Here is a 22,104-nt window from a genome sequence, read left to right as displayed (position 1 = left end):
ATGAAGTGCAGATCCCTAGAGGTCAATGCCTGGATGAATTTTAATCAAGCTGATCAAACATCAGCCCTAGGAATTTTTCTAAAAAAAGAAAAATATTCCCAAACACATTCCCAGTCTTATTCTAGGCAATTCAATAAACACCAGGCTCTGCTGATGTGACTGGTGTTCGTTTTGAGTTGTGGGCACTTGTCCTATCTGTGCTCACACTTTGCACTCTGAATTGCACAAGGGAGGTGACCACCCCTTGCCTCTGCGTCACAGGGGCAAGAGTCTAGGGTTTGGCAAAAGGGCCAAGTGGGAGTGGATTTTTATTTGAAAGTACCGTACAAATTATTTGAACTGTATGTGCAGGTCTAGGCCTGTTCTGTACAGTATTCTAGAATATTAACCAGTGGGTTCCCAGGAAGGCTGCCAGACAAGCACACAAATACCTGCCCAGGTAGTGTGACTGCAGCACACACAGTGGGGAGGGAGGTCCGGCGCGGCCTCTAAGGAGCTGGCATTCAAGATGGGATTCCAGTAGGCAGAGATGTGTTGGATGAAAATCCTTATTCTGGAATCACTTCGTGGAAACAGCTGCTATGGCTTGAGATGACAGGCACTGGGGCCTCCCGCCACCCAGTGCTCTGATGAGGGTCATGCCAACATTTGCTGCCACCCTCCCCCCTTCATTTAGCCCATGGACAGCAGCTGGACAGCAGCTACCTTCCTTGGTCAGACTTGCTCTAAGGGAAAAGCCACATTTATCCCAAAGACTAGAATCTGCTGGAGGTGAACCAAAGTGGGGAGCCCCTGAGACGGGGATCGATGACAGCAGCTTTCCTCATGGAGCAGGGAATCTGGCATCTCACATCTGTGTCCAGGAGGCGCGTGAGCTTGAAATCAATTCAGCACGCTGCGTATTTCATTTCCCAGGGCCCACTCGCCGCTGGAAGAAGCATCGTCAGCCCTGCAGCCAGGGATCGCCATGGACGCCAGAGGACTGGCTGCGGCCCGCCAAAGCCCCTTCGCCGGCCAGGGGCCCGCCAGGTAACTGACCGGGCTCAGCCCTCACCTTGGGATGGGGGAGCCCAGGGAAGAAAGAAGGTAGATACGTCGGAAAGAGGTGCCGGGTGGAGGTGGAGTTGAAGATTTGGAAAAGGCGCAGGATCAGAGCAACCTGAAGTTTAGCGGTGAGTAATTTACTCTTGGGTCAGGTGTTCTGAGCTCAGAAAAGTCTAAGAAAAACTGCCTTTATCTGAAATTACTTTAATAAAAGCTGACACTGAGATACTTGCTCAATTCTGGAAGAATTCAGAAAAGAGACAACAAGAGGAGTGGTGAGAGCAGCCAGCCGTGGGAGACCACTGGGCGGACACGGTGCTCTGCCGCGGGCCGCGGTGGCGCCAGCTGGAACAGCGCTGGCGCCTTCCCACAGGTGCACGTCCGGGCCCTGTGTCAGGCATCTTTGCAAGAGCATTCGAAAGCTTAGCGAGACTCCAAGCTCCGTCTCCCTCTGATGACGTCGGTACCCTGGCTTCACCAGCTGCACCGCCTGAGGAAGTCATTTCACCTTTCCCAGCCTCATCTAGAAAGGCACCTCACGGCGCCTGCCCCACAGGTGGCCTGAGGGCTGCGGCAGAGCCAAGCGCCCCATGGCAGGTCCTCAGCAAACATCGGGCTCTTTATTTCCTTCCGCCACATTGTGTTACCAACACCATGGTTTTATGCAGTTGTGTCTTCTATGCTTTCTACTTAAGATTATTGCAAAAAAATTCACTTTTCTATTTATTCTTCATCCTTTTCATCGCAGAGAATACTACTCTATCATTTATTTAACTAGTCCATTGTAGCTGGGTGTTTAAGCGATGTTCACTGTTTTTGTTTTACTAATATAATGCTGTCTCAAGGCTCTTTGGTTGCAAGGAAGAGAACACCTTCAAATCAGCTCACATGGGGAGGCCTGGGGGAGGCCGGCATGGGGGCAGAGGTGAGCCAATGGTACCCCCCATCTCGTGGAAACAGCCAACGGAGCTCACGGGCGAGGAGCTGGGGAGGCAGCCGCTTTCTTCCTCTTATTTCCATTAGGAGTTTCTTGGTGGTTGTGCATTTTTCTGTGTGTCTGCTCCACTCTGGCTTCTCTGTTGCATATTAGCAGGCACAAGGCCGAAAATGGCCTTCGCCATGTGATCTTGAGTTGAAACACCCAACCCCACCTTGGAGTGGCTCTTAGCTCAGAGGCTTGAGTGACTCACTGTGGGTCAGTGGTCCATCTCTGCTCCTGTTGCTGAGGCTGGAGGGGGAGCGTGACCTTGGTTCTACCCCCTCAGCAAAGGAAGGGTGTGTGTCCAGAGCAGAGAGGTTGGGCTGGGCAGACCCCTCAAAATATGTCTGCAGCAGCAGCTACAAGCCTCTGTCTACGTGGGGTATTTTCTTGCTTCAAATTATTCCCTCAGGCTAAGGTCACAAGTGTGTGCTTAGGGTGAAGGTATGTGACAATCCATGGCTTAGTTCCAGGTTGTCTAGTGCTGACTCTAACAGGGGAAGCCCTGTCAGTGGAGGGCACTGCAGATGCCGAATCAGGGACATGAGAAGCCAAGAAGCAGAGTTGAGTGTCTGTCCCGGTCCCCTGTGGCAGAGACATGGGCAGTGGCAGGGAAGGCCCCTCACAGGCAAGCTCGAGCGAGGACGAGCCTGGGCACTGGGACTCCGGTCTCAGGTGCTTGAACCTGGGGCAAGGTCCCAGCGGGTCTGGCTCCAGGAGAGGGCCCTGGACAAGTGGCAAAGGAAATTCTCCGCAAGCCTGGGGAGAAAACTGGACTTTGTATACGAAAAAATTAATAAGATAAGGGTGGGAAAAGACTGTAGGCTGCATCTGGATGCTTGTTTCTTTACACCTTGCTCTACGTTTATCATCATTTGGACACTGTCCTGTTTTACTACCCTGTGCTTAGCGGGCATAACAAATCGCCCTCTGCTGGGCAAAAGGAAGGATGGTAGAAGAGCTCATCAACCCCCATTTGAAGGATCATGCCTTAGGCACAGTGCAAGTTTAAAAGGACAAAGCCATAATAAAGAGAGTGTCCTTTAGGAGGAAGCTCTGCCCCAGACTGCAGGGGTAGAGGGAGAAGGGGGTGAGAGGCCCCCACAAGGTGGAGACGCAAACTTGAACCGCAGCCCCAGCACCCACACCCTGCTGGTCTTCTCTCCTTCTTCCCAGCCCCTCAGAATGAGAGAGAGAGAGAGAGAGAGAGAGAGAGAGAGAGAAGGCTTTCCTTCTTCCTCTGCTGTTCAGCACCTGTCCATGTTCTTCCAGGTTGTCGCGCCTCATCGTCTCACTGCGCGCGTGGGCCGCCAGGCACTTACACCATGAGGACCAGAGACCTGACTCTTTTCTGGAGCGTTTCCGCGGAGCTGAGCTCAAGGAGGTGTCCAGCCGAGAAAGCAATGCCCAGGCAAGCATGGGCAGCCTGGAGCCACCAGACAGAGGGAGAGGGTGAGGAACCGAAAAGGAGGTGGGCCTGTGCCAGCCGTGGTGGGGCGGGAAGCACCTGCTTTGCGGGATCCTGCTTGGATGCCCCGCAGGTGGCCCCAAGCCTGAGCCATTCCTTGGGGAACATCACACGCTCCAACAGCCTCCACCAGAGTCCAAGAGGCCCCGCAGGAGAGGAAAGCCTTGAGCCAGAGCACCCAGCCTCATTTGACCACTGCCCTCGTCCTACACGAGCTCCTCTTAGGGCCCCTAGAAATAGTGATCGCAGAAACTCATCTGGGGACGCTGGTCACCAATCTCTCCCCACCAAAGGACCTTTGTCCTTTGACCCTGTACGCTATGACCCATCTTGCTTGAAAACAGGACCTTTTATACCATGAGCCTTGGGGGGTACCTAATGGTACCCACAATTATATGGGTAGGTGTACCTGCATTTTTCTGGGAAGAAGGTGCACAGGTTGGTCAGAATTTTCAAGGGGAACCATCCATGTCCCAGATCAGGTAAAAAATCACTGGGTGAGGGGAGGGGGCACACCAAGTATGGGGGTGTGGGGGGTTGGGGAGAGTGCTTGCTTTTTAGTGGGAGGAGCTACAGAAGCAGGGCCCCTGCCCATCTCTCTGCATGGCCCCCACCCCAACTGGGAGACAAGCCTGCACCACGGGACTGTGGGACCGGCACCCCCACCCCCAGACACACAGGGCTGCTGCCTCCCTCCCCTCCTGGCTTGATCTTAACAAGTCTCCCCAGCAGGAGGTCTGCGGACAGACCCTTGGACCACCAGGGGTTGAATCGATTGTCACCGAGCAACAAAGGGTCTCTTTAGGACCCAGAACCTATTTTCTAGGGAGGATGGGGGCGGGCTTGAAAATCTCTCTTTTGGCTGAATCGTCTAGAAAATGCTGAGATTTACAAAATGAAAAATTGGAAATAAGCATGATTGCTGCAAGACAGACAGTCCTGGATAATTGGCTAGAGAAAATGCCATCTGTTTTGATGTCACCGCAGAGAGGATGGGCTCAGGCTGGGGATTCTCAGATGGGCACTCAGGGGCCCTGGGGGGGTGACAGTGATGGGGCCACAGGGGAGACATGATAGAGCTTCTTGGAGCTTCCGTTTTACTTCCACATGGGAGGGTATTTTTATAGCATAGATTATGTCAGGGACTGCAAAATATTCAGACATTTTTAAGATAAAATACGAGAATTCAAGGACATTTCTTGCTACTGACTGCTTTAGCAGACGCGGGTTCAGTCTTCTTTCCAGGGGAAAGGTATAAGAGAGACTGAGATGCGAGGGCCCACTGAGGAGGCATCCCCAGGCCAAAGTTTTCACATGAACTTGGACTGCGAACTCTTGGGCTCCCTGGGCTGTGGGGAGGAGACTGGGTGCTGCCCAGGACAAGGCAGGGCAGCCCCCGGATCCCAGAGCCGGCATCCCAGACCCCGACAGAGCCGTGAGCGCAAGGCTGGGAGGCTGCTCGCCGCTGAGACAGAGAGACAAGAGGGGCAGCAGACAGATAAGGAAGAAGAGAGGGTGGACAAGGAGGAAGAAGGGAGGAGGAGGAGGGCGGGAGGGAGGAAAAAGAGGTTTCTTAGCAAGCCAGACAGACTGATTCAATTTCCAATGGGCAAGCAAAGACTTCTGTAGCTAAATTGATCAAATTATCTTCCTGCAACCTTGGAGATGGATGTTAGACTCTGTCCATTTCCCAGCGTGACTAGATGAGCAGGGAGTTGAGCTAGGACTGCATCAGGGCAGGCCCGAGGACACCGCAGACACCCAATCACTCGCCAGAAGGTTCGGGGCGGGCAGATGAATGTGGTGGTGCAGGATGGTAGCTGGGCAGTCAGCGAGGCTTCCTGGGGGAGGAGGATTTTAAACTTTTGGAGGAAAAGTCCCAACTGCAAAGCAAAGTGTATGCAGAGACAGGTCTTAGTTACCGCGTGGGCTTGGTCTTGCAGGATTACAGGCACAGAGGTGTGGTGAACACGGGCCACTGACCCCTTGGAACTCATCTTTCCCTCCATCACAATCTCACAGGGGTTTCAGCTTCTTGGGGCTTTTCAGAAGAGCAGAGCCAATCCAGAAACAAGCAGTTACAGCCACATCTTGGGCAGGGAGAGGAAGGCTGGCAGACAAGCAGAAGTAGCCAAAATGGCATTTAGCTGCATGTCCAGCATCATAGAAGAGACACTCTGAGAGCCAGGCCGGGTGTCACTGGCCACAGGCTCCAGTCCCTGTGGTCTGCAGTGACCATGGACAGGCAAGCCACCCTCCAGCTCAATGAGGCCTCCAGCTCTGGCTCTCTTAATTAAACCAGCCACGTCAAACTTGTACTGACAGTTGAGCACTTGGAGATATACCTTTTCCCATAGGGCACTGTGAAGTACACGAAATTCAACTTTAAATAAACATCCAGTTGGTACAAAACCAACCCTACCTTCTACCAGATTCTCACATAGATCATGGGTGGCAGGCCCTGAGGTTATAAGATTTTGGTGGAGGGCAGGTCAGATAGACTAAAAGCTGAGACAATTCTGCCCCTGGTCAATTTTTGGCCCTGCTGATTGGAAGAGGTTACCATGGTTGAACTTTTGAGGGAGAGCACCCTTTGAGAGCCTTTGCAAACGACGGTAGCAAGTTGCTGCTGCGGGATGTGTCTATCCTGGTGCAGAAGGCATGAGACCTTCATCTGAGAGGCATGGGCGCACCCAGAGGCCACGTCAGGTCCATTTGTGTGCCCCATGTAGTGCCAAGCACCCTGCCCCGCACAGGGCAAAACGAAATGAAATCGAATGGAATCTGAGGCTGGACAGCTGGATGGGATCCAAACGGTTAATCCTCATTTACTCAGAAGCATCACGTTCATCCTCTGTTCCCCTAAGGCTTTTACCAGACCTAACTAGTCACAAAAAATTTGGGGCCTTGACAAAAACAAAACCCTGTGTTCTTCAAGTTGTGAGCAGAAGGGGCCAGGAGAAGGGGCTAGGGGTACCCAAATAATCACCTGGGGAAAGATGGTCCCACATCATGGACACTGAGCTCAGATTGCCATGCTGTTCTCTCTGCCTCCCTGCAGCGCCTGGCCCCTGGCCAAACACAATGCCAACGCCAGCAACAACTCGGAGGAGGAGTAAGTACCCGGCTCCCAGCAGAGCCTCGCCTCCCAGTGCCGGGGTCCACCCTCCTCCCCGTAGAAGCCCCAGCTTTGCCTCCCTCCTTAAGTGCCCCTGCTCCCCTCTCCCAAAACACCAGTAGGCCATGCTAGAATCCTGTCCTTCCTGTGGAAATCCATCCCTGTGGTCAGATGGGGGAGAAGGGACAAGGTCTGTGTGACTCCTTTGGGGAAGTGATTTTATCTCTTTAGCTCTCATTTTCCTCATCTATAAAGCAAAGAGGTTGGATCAGATAAACGCTTTAAACTTTAACATTCTAGATCGCTATCTATTTGAGGGTATAAAACTAAGTTCCTTTACAGAGCAAGTGATATGTTCGTTAATGATGGGACACGATTTTTCATTCTACAACCTCAAGCTTTTGTGTGCCAGTGAAATGCCAATTCTTAAGGACAATTCAGGCCAATTTCGAGGGCATAATCGGAGCAGTGGAAAGAGGAAATTTAAATATTTGCAGCGAGCAGCCTCTTCAAAGGATGACCTGCTGTAACTACTTTCTATCACCAGATGCTGAGCCGCAAGATTAGTTTGATGTGTGGTTTTCTCAAGGCCACCCAAGAGCCCGGGGAGTGTGTGTGAGATTGCACGTGTGCATTAACGCACACGTATGTGTGCACACAATTCTCCATTCTCACCACTTTATGGAATACTATGATTGGAGGTCTTAGTTGAAGGTTAGGGAAAAAAACATCAATATCAGCAAGAAATGCCAATTTCTTGACTTCCAATTGACAGAGAAATGTGGCAAGAGTTTTTCTTGTTATTTCCCTGTTTGTTCCTTAGGTAGAACTTTTTTCCGTTTCTCTCCATGAAAGAATCACGTATTTTGTTTGAATAAATTTGGACATCAAATCCAGAGACCCAAATGCCAGCAATCAAGAAAAATGAAATGATGTCATCTACAAAAGAATAGCTGTTGTGATATGTGTTTGATTTAAAGTCAGACCTGAGATTAAACTCCTTTGAAAGCCTAGTATTGAGTCTCTTGGGCATGGAAAGCCTCAGAGTGCTGGGAACCGTGGACGTAGGTCTTGTGGGTCTCTGGGCTCCTTTGTCCTGCGACTGGGGTGTGGGCAAGGACAGGCTGGACAGTGTTGGCTGCACCAGGCTCTTAAGTCTTTTCATGTACATGGCTCTCTTCATGGATCCACACTGAAGCCAAGGGCCGAGGTACAAAATTGGAAACTGTCCCAAAATGAGGACACCTGGGCACAGAAAAATAACTCTTTATGGACGACTTTCCTCTCCTCTTCAACCACATTTCTGGCATTTTCACTTAGCCCCATGGGTTCTGAATAATTTTTTCCTCCCCTGTCAAACTATTCCCAGCCAAAATCAGCATCATTTTGCAGCTCTGTGCAAGTTCTTTTGGGGCAGTGCTGGGTGGACTCAGGGACATGACTGGTTGGTGCTTTCCTAGGCCCTCACAGCATGGTAGCCAGAGGAAAAGCCAAGATCTATAACCGAGGGCCACAGATCCTGGACAAGGCAAGCTGAGCCTGGTGTAACTAAACTCCATGCAGGGCTAAGGACGCCCAATAAGCTTGTGGGCGGCGCCCTCTGCTGGTTCGTTGACATTAATTCTCCAGTGGCAGGAAAGACTTCGGGGTTCATTTCACAATAGATTCAAGAAGACAGCGGATAGATAACCGTCCTTGCTTTTCTCATTTCACAATTTTAATAACCTTTTGTTCTTTTCCACTTTATTGAAATACCCACTTCTAAAAACCTAGAAGACAAGAAAAGCACCTGTGTGCCTACACATACGAAAAGTACATTTCATGTTCACGGTGGAATTCCACTACCAGAGATAACCCCTCTTAATGTGTTGGCAAATACACCTCCGACTTTTTTCTAGGCATACATATTGGGTAACTAGATAGATACAATATAATTAATATATATACTTGTTAAGAGCATTTGTATCCCAATTTAGTCACCTAAGAGCTTTGTGACCTTGGGCAAGTTACCGGTTATCTGACTTGTGTCAGTTTCCTGGCTTATAAAACAGGGACTATAATAGTGTCTTATTTTCAGGGGGATGTGAGAACTAAATGTGTTAATATATATAAAGTGCTTAGAGCACTGCCTAGTACATAGTAGGCACTCAATAAATATAAACTAGTGTGGTTGGCAGAATAGCCTCCCGTAAAGATGTCTACCATCGTAAGCCCTAGAACCTGTAAATAGGTTATCTTGTATGGCAAGGGGGACTTTGCAGATATGATTAAATTTAAGGTCCTCAAGATGGGGAGATTATTCTAGATTATCAGGGTGGGCACAATATAATCACATGAGTCCTTAAAAGCAGAAAAAGGAGGTTGGAGAGTGGGCGAGGGAGACGAGATGGAAGAAGAGGAGAGAGTCACATTGTGAGAGGGACTCGACCCATGGTTGCTGGCTTTGCAGATGGAGGAATAGGGGCACGAGCTCAGGAAGCAGCAGCCTCTAAAAGCTGGGAATCTCCCTTCATTTATGGCCAGCAAGAAAACAGGGACTTGGGTCCTACAGCTCCAAGGAACCGAATTCTGCCAATAGTCCAAATGAGCGGGAAGCAGACGCTCCCCTAGAACCTCTAGAAAGGATCGTAGCCCTGCGGACACGTTAATTTTAGTCTGGTGAGACCCATACTGGACTCCTGATCTGCAGATCTGCAAGATGATAAGCTTGTGTTGCTTTGAGCCACTAAGTTTGTGATGATTTGTTCTGGCAGCAATAGAAAACTAATACAGCTGTTATTATGAACTCTTGCAGTCTGCTTTTTAACTTAGCAAAATATTAAGAACAATTTTCCCATGTCACCAACTATTCTTTGACAACATCATTTTTGATTTTTATTTTTGTTTTGTTCTGTTTTGAGATGGGATCTCACTGTGTTTCCCAGGCTGGCCTCAAACTCCTGGGCTCAAGCGATTCTCCCACCTCAGCCTCGTGAGTAGCTGGGACTACAGGCGCGCACCAGGACGCCTGGCTCACAACATCGTTTTAACCGACCTTGTAGAATTTCATTGTTGATAATGAATCTCCTACCGTTACATGGTTAGACTGCTTACGCTTTTCGACTGTTATGAACAATGGTAGTGATTATTCCTCTACAAGCACGCTCGTACATGTCCTTGATTATTTCCTTAGGAAGTGCTAGGTAAAAGTGGACCGGTCTTTTTCAATCAGTGTTTAATTAGCAGACGTTTATTTCTCACCCCATGCCTTCCTCCAGACTGTAGAAGAGCAAAATCGGAGGGGCCCAAAGGTGGTTTCAAGGGTGCCCCTTCAGCAGGCAAGGCCTTAACCTTTTGCTCTGGTTTCCTCAACTGTTCCGTGGGGCATTAATGCCTGCCTTGCAAAACTATTACAACTATTCATTAGATAACCTATGAGAGTACCTAACCCTTAAAAACACGCACTAGAGAACAAGAAGCAGAGAAAGCCGTGTGTTGAGGAGACACCTGCGCCAGCAGGTCCCGCACACACAGGCAGAGCTGCCTCGCAGCCCAGCACAGGCTGAATGCACGTCCCGCCTGGCTGCGCTGCAAGCTGCGAACAGTGCTGAGATTTGCCACAACATGTGTCACAAACCTATTTGGATTTTGCTTCCCTTCTGCTGGTTTCTCACCAAGGCCCGGGTTTTCGTTTGGTCCAGAGACAGATTTTGAGAGCAGCAGACGGACCACAGCCTTTGCTTCAGAACCAGAGGCTTGGCATGTGACTTCCAAAACTCTGAGCGACTTTTCTACCCTCAGTGTGTGGATTTGGGTTTATTTGCTATGACCTCAGAATGTCTCCATCTCAGGCTGTTTATGACCTCCCAGGAATTCACGAAAATAGGTCAGAAATTATAGAACGTTAACTGAACCACTAATATCGCAGCATATACTTCGATGGAGTAGTTTACCTCACGCTTCAGGAACAATAATGGTAATGGAATCAATAACCTCATTTCATCCCAGTGTGCTGGAAACATCCATTTCCTATGCCGTGTCCTCTCTCATGCCACTGCTGCCTTCCCTTTCTACTGTAGTAATGTCCTTGGTATATGAAGTCTGCTGAATGTCACCCTGCATCAGCTAATGACAAGGCAAAAAAGGAGGAGCAAGAGAAAAAGGAATAAGAGAGAGAGGACTGTCTAAAACACTGTGAGACGCTGCCTCCGAAGAGCAGATCCAATGGTTACAGCAGGCCAGCCCCCTCCCTGTGGGGACCAGGACTGGGTGTCTTGGAGCGATGCGTCAGTTAGCGTCACCCAAGGGGGAAAGGAGCTGGAGACCAGGCTGGAGACCAGGCTTCCTGAGACCATGTGAGAGCCTGTTCTGCAGGCCGAGGCCACTCCCAGCTCTGGGAACCCAAAGGGGCTTCCCATTAAAGAGGGTTATTTGTCTTCAGCCTGGGCGAGCAGCTAGGGGCTGTCCCTGTGAACCTGCTCATGTGCCTCACCCCAAGCATTTTATTTGCCCATACAAGTGGGCCACACAGTCAGGATAAGCCAGGGGCTTCTTTGGAGCACTAGAAGATTTTACATTCACAAACCTGCATCCAAACCCAAAGGCAATGAGAATTGTTGGGGACATTCCAAAGCCCTGACAATGAGTCGTTGATCTTGCGCTTGCTGAGTCCAGGCCAATGCAGGAGGTCACCAGGGTCTCCTCTGGGGCACAGGAGCCACTCTGCAGGCTGGGCCAGCATGTAGGACATATGGAATGGTGGTTGGGGGACACATGGACCTTAAGAAAAGGAAGAGTCTCCAGTACTGCCTGTAAAATCTGCAGAAAATCCTGAAAATAAAAGCTAAGCACTCTAAGCAATGCCTTTCATTCAGTGTTGGCCCACGTAACCTGGATAATTCCCAGGGCCATGGTTTTTCAGGGAGAGGCAGGATCCAAGTGTTGGAAATGAGCCTTTGAGACATCAGCACAAACGCAGTGAGGGTGTGGAGAGGGTTCTTAAGGGAATACTCCAGAGCTCCCAAATTCAGTCCAGAGAGGAGCTGCCTCAGAACCGCCTGGGCAATGTTTAAATGCACATTTCCAGGCCCCAGCCCTGGAGGGGGTGCGGGTGGGCCCTGGGAATCGACGTATTCACAGAGCTCCCCCCGACCTCAGTGGACCTCAGTGACATTGCCATGCCACGTTTTCGTCCCCAGCATCCTGAAGGGCATGGATGTTGCCACGGCACATGGGGATGTCATCACCGTGATCCTGTATCCACCGCGGCTTTCTGGGGAGTTGAGCTGGGAGGGAAGGACCTCCAGAGCCGGCCCCACCTCCCAGCCTGCCTTCTCACAGAGGGACACCCCATGGTGACCCCCAGAGGCTAAGGAGGACCCTGCTGAGAGGCACTTCTTGAGCTTCAGACTGAAGTGCCCTAGGGTCTCTGCACTAACCTGGGTCTCTAAACCCCTCCAAAGCTGCAGTGCTTGTGTGTGTCGCATCTCCAGGAAGAAGAAGGACCCGGTCGTGGTGGACCCCTCCAGCAACGTGTACTACCGCTGGCTGACTGTCATCGCCCTGCCCGTCTTCTACAACTGGTGTCTGCTCGTGTGCAGGTAGCGGGGAGGGAACAAGGGCACCCGGACAGGACACAGTTCTGATTCTCACTCAGGAGGCCTGAGTTCTGGTCCCTTCATGGCCACCTTTAGCTCTTGTGCCTCAGTTTCTCCATCCATAAAAATAAGGGATTCTCAAAGAGGACCATCAGGGTGCTCTGGTGGGGAACCGAGCTTGACATGGACATTGAGGGTTCTGGCATTTGGGGGCCTCCTTGAGCCAGTTACAGGAGGAGCCCACAGAGGCGAGCTGCTCCTCTTCCAGTAAGCAGGAGGGGTGTTGAGGGCTTCTCCTAGGAGGGTGCTGTTTGTGGATGCAGGGGCGAGGTGCTGCTCCTCTGAGGGGAAGCCAGGGGCTTGGGCTTTCCTGAGCAGGCCTACAGGGAGGGGATGCCGCAGGGAGCAAGGTCTTCTGAGGGCAAACGAGGCTTCGGAGCGTCCCGGACTTGCTGCCAGGCAAGGATGCAGGCCAGCTGCCACTGCTCTGTGGGCAGGGAGGGGCTTTGGGCATTTCTGAGCAAGCCTGCAGGCTGTAAGCTGCAGAGCTGAGAGGAGGGGTGAGCGGCTACTCTCTCGGGGCCCTTCCTAAGGAGGCCTGCAGGACAGGTGTGCAGAAGCAGGTCACTGCCCTTCTGAGAGTAAGCAGGGGCTTTGGGGCTCTCCCAAGCCAGCACACAAAATGATGCAGGGCCGAGTCCTACCCTTCTGAGAGTAGACAGTGGGCTTCGGGGTGTTCCTGGGCAAGCCTGCAAGACAGCCACTGCTCTGCAAGGCTGCGCAGTGAATTATGGGGCATTTCTGATCACTCTGCACGACAGGGATGCAGAGGAGACCTGATGCTGTCTGAGCGTGAGTAGAAGCTTTCAGGATGATCTGAGCAAAGGGTGGTCTCCTGCTCTTCTGAGGGTTTGCGGGTCAGGTGGAAAGGGCGAGAACTTGGGGCCTGTCTTAGCAAGCGGTCGGGATGAGGTGCACAGGCAAGCTGCTGCTCTCTGAGGCGAGCCGGGCCCTGGGGAGGCAGAGGGAGCCAGGCAGGGGACTCTGGGGTCACTGAGCAGACTGCAGGGTGGGCTGCAGGGCAGACTCCTGCTCTCCTGAGGCTAGGAGGGGAGTCTGGGGGTGCTGTCTGTGTGAGCATAAAGATGGAGAAGGTCAAACATAGTTACTGACCTGTTCAATTGTTAATCTCTCAGAAACTCTCCTATTTTGGTTGGCATTTGACCCTAGAAAGGGCAAGTCCTTAGCCCCTTACCTGACTTCTCCTGTGAGGCCTGGGAAACTGCACCTCTTGGGGTTCCACTCACTGCTGATAGGAACAGGGCTGCTCTTTGGGGTCAATCCCAGGTTTTCTTCCCAGGAGCTCTGCGACCATGGAACAGAAAAGCTTCCCAGAGCCTGGGCCTCCTCGTCAGACACTGGGGTGATTGTGCTTGTGTAGTCACACCGGAGGTAGGGCCGCACCCGGAGGAACTGATCCCGTGTTTGCGGCACAGAGCCGGTGCCCACACACGGGTGGCCCATGCTCCAGACACGCAGCAGGCAACCATCAGTCTCGTGCTTGGCTTGTTTAGGGCCTGCTTTGATGAGCTTCAGTCTGAGTACCTGGTGCTGTGGCTGGTCCTGGACTACTCCGCCGATGTCATCTATGGCTTGGATGTGCTGGTACGAGCCCGGACAGGTGAGCGTGCCCCAGGCCCGGCACTTCTCTGGTCTAGGCCATAGACCCTCAGAAGGGGGACCATGGGGACCACAGGAGTGTTCAGGGAGACCCAGGTAGGTTGGACATTACCTACCTTTGGCCATGAGAGGCCGGCAGGTCTGGGGACTTCCAGCGTGAGGGTGGGTGGTGCTACTTCAAGCCCTCTACACCGAACCCTTGGGTAGGACCCTGAGCACGGGTCAGCACACCTGGGCTCTGGCTCTGTTCTCCCCATGAGCTGTGTGACCTCAAGCAAGACAAGCTGTCTCTCTGGGCCCTGTTTCTATCACCTGTGAAATAAGAAGGCCAAACTGCAATTTCAAAGACCCCTCCAGCTCTGACTGCCCAACATCCCGGGGAGTGGGCGAGAGAGCTTGGTCAATCTTGGAGTTTCTCTTCTCAGATGTTCAGGGGATCCAGGACATGTTACTCTGTGGCTTTCAGAGGAGTTTTAATATGTGGGGAACTAAAATCTAAAACCAGGCCTAGGCAGGTATGACTTCCTTCAAATCACCTCTGGTTCGGGTGGGGAGTGGCAGCCACCCACACTGTAGGCTCCAAGCTGTGTGCCATTGGGCACCTTTTTCTAACTTGCCCGTCAACATCATCTAAGCTAGTGGAGGCCCTGCTTGTCTCTTCCAAGATTTTTGAACTTAAGACTGTGCATAGTTGTCAATGTAAATACCACCAGCTCACAGCAACCAGCCTTGGCACGGCCCCACGTGCAAAGCATTTCAAGCACATCTTGGTTTCTCATTCAAACAGCTGCCTGAGACAGGAAGCATAGGCATGATTTTATCTCCATCTTGAGGATTTATAAACCTAGGCCAGAGATGCCGAGTGACTTGCCCAAAGTCCACGGTCACTACCCGGCCATGCCAGGCTGGCACCCAACTGTTTCCACATTGGTGCCCAGCATCATAGCTTAGAAGACCTTGAACACACAGCTTGAGGCTTGCGTGGGTGACCCCGCCAGCCCTGGCAGTCTGCCCCTCTGCCGTGGTCACGTTAGCCCGTGTAGACACCAGAGCTCCACTAGTGGCCCATTGGGCCAACTGTCCTTTGTCTCAGCCAAGCTTCAGTGGGCCAAGATGCCCTCACTCAGACATCTACCACACCCCTTCTTGTGCTTGGCTACTATGCTTATCAATCCAAGATTCAGCAGGAAGCTGGCAGGGAAGGAGGCACAGAAACCAAGTGGCCAGGAATCATAGATACCCCACAGAAAAAACTCATCAGAATTGAGAGAAGACATCTTAAAGAAGCAACTATGGGTTACATTTTGGAGTATATGGTACCATCTGAGTTGTGGGCAATATTTGGTGCTAATAAATTCTGCTGAAATAATTGTTCTCAAAAAAAAAAAAAAAAAAAAAGAAGAAGCAATAAGGAGGCCTCAGGCACAAAGAGGGCTACTAAGGATCTAGGCACTCAATAGACTCACAACAAAAGAATGCTGTGAGGAACGGGGCTGGAGGCCAGATGTCCCTTGTATGTGACAGAAAACTGATTTTCAATGATAACGGGGGGGGGGGGGGGGCAGTCCTGCCCTCAGTCTAGCCTCAAAATGTGGCCTGGACCAGCAGCAGTAGCCAATGCTGGAAGTTGTGAGAATCTCCCAGACCAGCTCCGGGGGCGGCCTGGCAGGCACTCTGTTTCACAGAGCCCTCGGGTAATTCTGATGCTCACCAAAATCTAAAAAGTATTCATTATATTATTCTCGCCATTGTTGTACCCGTCTGAAAATGTAAACAAAATAATAAGTAAAAAGAATACAGGGCATGGCCTACTTGACTGATTTCAGCAGACATGACACCCACCACTCCCAGTGTCCAGCCCCCTTCCAGACCAGTCTGAGTCTTTGGGGGTGGACCAAGACTTCGTATGTTTTAAAAGCTCCTTGGGTGATAGTAATGTGCGACCAAGAAGGAGAACCACGTTCCCAAGCAGTATTGTGAAAAGGCAGGTTCTGCCCATTAGTGACTAGTGAGATGAATTTGGTAGGCCATGCCCTGCATTTTTAAAATTTCTATTACTAACATTTTCAAACATACAGAAAAACAGAGAGAGTACTATTATGAGTCTCATGTGCCTTTATCCAGCTTCAACAGTTAACAACATTTTACCCATCTGGTTTCATCCATCCCCCTACCACCCTCTTTTCTTGGCTGAAATGTTTCAAAGCAAATCCCACACAATAAGCACTTCAGCATGTATCTCTACCTTTAAAAGCCCTTTTTGAAATATATATATAATTTCCATTTATCTATTAAAATTTAATAATCATTTCTTGCTATCATCTAATACTCAATCCATATTCAAATTTACCCAATTGACCTAATAGATTAGAACATCATAGAACAGAAAATATCAGAGTACATTTCCTTATAGGTATCACTACATACTGTGTAATCATGATGTAAAATATTTTTACGTGGACTGTTAACTGAAGGCATAACGAGGCTCATACTTTGGAAAGGAGAGCTTTATTTCTCCTAAAGGGTTGCAGCCTGTGGTGGCCATTCCAACAGACTGGAGAGCAAAGCCCCAGCCAGATGCTGGGAATGCACGCTTCAAGGCAGGGACAATGGGAACAGGAATTTAAACTGAGCCGGATAGCCAAATATACATATTTCACAAGCTATAGGAGGAGTCATGAATATTTATGAAAGGAGAAACATGTACCTACGCAACTGAACTTTATGCCCTTTTATGGGGTCCATGTTCAGAAATGGGGCCCTCTTCTATCAAAAAGGTAAAGCCAGGACACAAAAACCCTCTCTGCTCATGCTCTGTAGACTGGTTAAACCCACTTTGTGGTTGGTTGTCTCTTATCAGGAAAGAATGCTGGTCTGGATCACGAGATTGGTTTCTGTTTAGGCCTTAGGAAAATAGCCTGATGGCCGTTAGCAAGGGAGAGGGTATAGTGATGCATGTTTGACCTCCTATCCCATCATGGCTAGGAATTCAGTATAAGGTTTCTCTGGGGTTCCATTGGCCAAGAGGGGGTCAATTCAGTCAGTGGGGAGCTTAGGGTTTTATTTTAGTTTACAGGACCACGGTCAAAAAAAGTTAGCCTCTCTGATGCCCAAGTGACCTCCATTTTCTTCTTTAGGTTTCCTTGAGCAAGGCTTAGTGGTCAGGGATGTTGAGAGGCTGTGGAAGCATTACACAAAGACCTTGCACTTCAAGTTGGACGTGTTGTCCCTGGTCCCCACGGACCTGGCTTACTTAAAGCTGGGCATGAACTACCCAGAACTGAGGTTCAACCGCCTACTGAAAATTTCCCGGCTCTTCGAATTCTTTGACCGCACAGAGACAAGGACCAACTACCCCAATGTGTTCAGGATTGGGAACTTGGTCCTGTACATCCTCATCATCATCCACTGGAATGCTTGCATCTACTTTGCCATTTCCAAGTTTATTGGTTTCGGGACAGACTCCTGGGTCTACCCAAACATCTCAATCCCAGAGTATGGGCGCCTCTCCAGGAAGTATATTTACAGTCTCTATTGGTCCACCTTGACCCTGACCACCATCGGTGAGACCCCACCTCCCGTGAAAGATGAGGAGTATCTCTTTGTGGTCATAGACTTCTTGGTGGGCGTTCTGATTTTTGCCACCATTGTGGGCAATGTGGGCTCCATGATCTCGAACATGAATGCTTCACGGGCAGAGTTCCAGGCCAAGATTGACTCCATCAAGCAGTACATGCAGTTCCGCAAGGTGACCAAGGACTTGGAGACACGGGTTATCCGGTGGTTTGACTACCTGTGGGCCAACAGGAAAACAGTGGATGAGAAGGAGGTGCTCAAGAGCCTCCCAGACAAGCTGAAGGCTGAGATCGCCATCAACGTGCACCTGGACACTCTGAAGAAGGTTCGCATCTTCCAGGACTGTGAGGCGGGGCTGCTGGTGGAGCTGGTGCTGAAGCTGCGGCCCACTGTGTTCAGCCCTGGGGATTATATCTGCAAGAAGGGGGACATTGGGAAGGAGATGTATATCATCAAGGAGGGCAAGCTGGCTGTGGTGGCTGATGATGGGATCACTCAGTTCGTGGTCCTCAGTGATGGCAGTTACTTTGGGGAAATCAGCATCTTAAACATCAAAGGGAGCAAGTCAGGGAACCGCAGGACGGCCAACATCAGGAGCATTGGCTACTCGGATCTCTTCTGCCTTTCAAAGGATGACCTGATGGAGGCCCTCACCGAATACCCTGAAGCCAAGAAGGCCCTGGAGGAGAAGGGACGGCAGATCCTGATGAAGGACAACCTGATCGATGAGGAGGTAGCCAAGGCTGGGGCAGACCCCAAAGACATCGAGGAGAAGGTGGAGCATCTGGAGTCCTCCCTGGACACCCTGCAGACTAGGTTTGCGCGGCTCCTGGCTGAGTACAACGCCACCCAGATGAAGGTGAAGCAGCGTCTGAGCCAACTGGAGAGCCAGGTGAAGAACTGCAGGAGCGGCCTCCTGTCTGACGGGGAGGCTCCTGCGGAGGCGGCAAAAACAGAGGACAAACAGCAGTGAAAATGCAGCGTCTGTCTCCTGCTTCACAGGCTCAGCTGTCAGTATGATGCTATGTGGCCACCGCTGGGTGCCATGGAAATTGGCCAGGGTTAATTCTAGGTTTACACAGCCTTTGAAAGCTGTGTGGCTGCAAGAGAGAGCCTTGGTTTCCTCACCTAGAAAGTGCCAGGTTATCATGAGGTCCACAGGAAACACCACCGGAGGCAGGGCGGTGTAAAGTCCTGCGTATCCCCAATCCAAGGATAGAAAAGCGTGCACACAGGACTCTAGTTATTTTTTATGGAATCCGCAAGGAGTTTTTAGGCTTTTTAATCTGATTTTCTTACAAACAGCAGAGTATTTCACCACCCTCCTCCACCCCAACCCCACTCCACCACCATCTGATAACAGATATAGAACTGGAAGCTGAAGGTACAAAGTAGTGACTCAAATTCAACCTTGCACAAAGCAGTTGGGGATCATATTTCTGAATCTGGTATCTCCTCATCTGTCCTTTGGGACCCTAGAAACCCTGGCCTATGGCAAGTAGAAGTTCTGTGGGATGGAGGAAGACTGCCCCATTGGAGGTCACTTCAAGTCTGTGAAGCAAATCTAGACTCCCTGCAGTGCAGCTGCCATGAAACCAGGATCTGTTTCATAGAAAAGAGCAGCTCAGGGAGGAAAAGTGACATCCCCTCCTTCTCATTTGCCAAAGAGATTCAAGGACAGCATCTTCCCTCGCCCTGGAGTCAGGGCCCTGGGGCAACCTATTCTAGCTCAAGGAGAGGAGCTGAGTCTTTTAGGTTGAAGGAAGGAATGATGTCCCAAGCCAAAAAAAGCTGACAATCAGGACTTTTAGAAGATGAGACCCTTAGGCTGTATCTTTGCAAACTGCCCCTTCACCCATGAAGAGGAAACCTCAAGCGCCCTTGGAATTACATCCTGAGGCAAAGCTTTTAGCTAGCCGAAAGCTTACAGATTGCAGAAACTAGTTTTTTTTTTTTTAACTCAGTAAATAGAATTGCATTAACAGTTTATAACAGATTTATATTTTTGAGTTCTATGATTTTGAATTCTGATCTTATCCTTCAGTTACATACATGTTGCAAATTACCCAATAATGAGTCTTTCTTTCTTTTCTTTTCTTTCCTCCTTGCTCTCTTTCTCTTTCCTTCTCTTCTTCCTCTTCTTCCTCCTCCTCTTATTCTTCCACTGCCTCTACCTCCTCCTCCTTCTTATTCCTCTTCTCCTCAGACAAAATGCCCCACTTTTTTTGACAACTTTGAAGTCTTTGTGGTCTGATGTTATAACTCATATGTTACACAATTGGGCTTAATGTAGTTCATGCAAAAGGTGCTGCATTTCCAAGTATGTATTTTGGATTTATGTCAGTCTCTTTTTGTTTTTATTGTGGGTCGCTCGACCATTTTAACTTTTTTTATGGCCTATTAAAGGTCATATATCCAAGCTTATATCATCAGCAAAATGTAATTAGCAAGTATTCTCAAAATGTATATATTTTAAAAGCCTTAATATTAGTCATGACTGCATCCATATTTGCACAGGAAAAATAAAGACCTGGATTAAAAAATATTAATGACTCTTGCTTCGGCTCTTGCTGTAAGGGAAGATTCAATCCCAGAGTATGTTATTAGGGCAATGGCTGCCCTGGAAGGAAGGAATGCTGAGGAACAGGGAATGGCACACACTCAACATGAGGGCATATGCACAACCAGAAGCCGGTTGCACATATGCGTACCAGAGACAGGTACAAATGTTTACTGCAGCATTGTTTTTAATAGCCAAAATAACCCCCTAAATATCAGAATATAAGTATTAAATACCAATCAGTAAAAATATAAAACATGCTAGGTATTACACCAGAGAGAATTTAATAGAGGGAATTTATTATGTGGATGCTGGAGGCTGAAAGAGCAGAAAAGGAATGTTGAGTGTATTCAGAGACAATAACTGTAGGAAAGAGAGAAGAGGCCCCAAAAGCTAAAACTCAGACCTTTTGAGGAGGGAGTGCTACTGGCTGTTACTGATAATTTAGGAACTCAGAAAAGTTTTGCAAGTGTAGGAATTTGGGCAATATCTGGGGAAGGGCATGGCACAGTGAGACTGGTCCTGGGAATCCCAAAAGGAGGCTGGAACCACCTACTACTACCAGGATAAACTGCCGCCGCTGCTGCTGCTGTTGCTAGCGTTACATGACCAGAACAACAGGCACACTAGCAAAAGGAGGTCCCTTCTCCCCTCCCTCTCTGCCTTCTAGTCTTCCTCGGTTGCCTCCTAGTAGAGAGTTCTAGAAAAGCAAAGACAGTGAGAAGGACTTTGGACTTAACTGACAGAATGTCTTCCACAGACATGAGGCCCTACCTTAGAGGTTCCTGGAATAGGTAGTAAAGACTATGTTTCCTAAATAAATGACCCTCTCTGCAGTGATTGTTGCCCAACAGTCCACTGTCAAAGCTTCTTTCCTCTGTCCTGAAGCTTTTTCCTTTTAAGAATGCAAAACTCTACTATTCAGCTTTAAGAAACAGTGGTGATATAGCACCTCTTGTGTTCTCCTGGATAGAGCTGGAATGCATTCTACTAAGTGAAGTATTCCAAGAATGGAAAAACAAGCACCACATGTACTCACCAGCAAATTGGCATTAACTGATCAACACATAAATGCACATGTAAGAATACGGCAGGGGGGAGGGGGAAGGGGGAGGAGGGGATGGGTATTTGCAAACACAAAGAGTGCGATGCGCACCATCCGAGGGATGGACACGCTTGAAGCTCAGACTTGGGGGGAGGGCAGGGCAAGGGCAACATATGTAACCTAAACATCTATACCCCCATAATATGCTGAAATAAAAAAAAAAAGAATGCAAAACTCTCTGGGAAATAACATGATGGAAAGAAGGGAAATCATCACTTATTAACTGCTTCCTATGTGCCAAACATTGCTCTTCATGTAAAAGCATAAATTTCCTTAGTTAATCGTCACCCCTATTGAGGAAAACTTTTAACTTTCCTTAGGTGTCAATTCTTTTAATATAATTAATACCATTTATTAATTTTTTTAACATATACCTACTTTGTAAAAAGCAAAGAGTTTATGAATTGCTTTCCTAAAAATACATTTATTAGAATGGCTAACTCCAAGAAACTGACAATACCAAATGTTGTCAAGGATGCAAAGCAACAAGAACTTTCAACCATTGCTGGTAGGTATGCAAAATGATACAGCCACTGTGGAAGACAATCGGTAGTTTCTATAAAGTTAGACATACACTGTAGCATATGATCCAGAAATTATGCTCCTAGGTATTTAGGTAACTAAAAACTTATATTCACACAAAAACATGTATACAAATGTTTATAGAAGCTTTATTCATAATCACCAAAAACCTGGAAGCAACCATGATACCATTCAATAAGTGAATGCATAGAAAAAGAGCTGAGCACATTGGTGCACAACTGCAGTCCCAGATGCTTAGGAGGCTGAAGCAGGAGGATCACCTGAGCCTAGGAATTTCAGGCTGGCCCAGGCAACATAGTGAGACCTTGTCTCAAAAAAAAAAAAAAAAAAAAAAAAAAAAAAAAAAAAAAAAAAAAAAAAAAACAATGCTATATCCGTACAATGAAATGCTATTCCTCAATGAAAATGAATGAGCTATTTGAGCCATGCAAAAAGATTCCATTCATATGACATTC

The 22,104-nt window shown here is 49.1% G+C and overlaps 1 protein-coding gene across 3 annotated transcripts in view; it reads left to right on the top strand.

Annotated features, from left to right (window-relative positions):
* The window catches only part of CNGA3 (cyclic nucleotide gated channel alpha 3), a 36,826-nt gene extending 18,323 nt beyond the window's left edge, over positions 1 to 18,503 (top strand). The window contains exons 2-8 of one of the 3 annotated variants that reach the window (XM_012641919.1): positions 916 to 1,029; positions 3,296 to 3,475; positions 6,553 to 6,606; positions 8,961 to 8,969; positions 12,081 to 12,188; positions 13,760 to 13,866; positions 17,003 to 18,467. In XM_012641919.1, the coding sequence (XP_012497373.1) occupies positions 916 to 1,029; positions 3,296 to 3,475; positions 6,553 to 6,606; positions 8,961 to 8,969; positions 12,081 to 12,188; positions 13,760 to 13,866; positions 17,003 to 18,414 (1,984 nt within the window). In that variant the 3' untranslated portion in view covers positions 18,415 to 18,467. Of the gene's footprint in view, positions 1 to 915; positions 1,030 to 3,295; positions 3,476 to 5,050; positions 5,060 to 6,552; positions 6,607 to 8,960; positions 8,970 to 12,080; positions 12,189 to 13,759; positions 13,867 to 17,002 lie in introns of all 3 variants that reach the window. The other 2 variants (XM_012641920.1, XM_012641921.1) reach the window with 2 other exon arrangements.
* Positions 18,504 to 22,104: the final 3,601 nt, after the last annotated feature.

This window comes from Propithecus coquereli, unplaced genomic scaffold (assembly GCF_000956105.1).
Source record: "Propithecus coquereli isolate 6110/MARCELLA unplaced genomic scaffold, Pcoq_1.0 Scaffold171, whole genome shotgun sequence".
Classification (NCBI taxonomy): Eukaryota; Metazoa; Chordata; class Mammalia; order Primates; family Indriidae; genus Propithecus; species Propithecus coquereli.
This window is presented reverse-complemented; position numbering and strand designations above follow the sequence as displayed.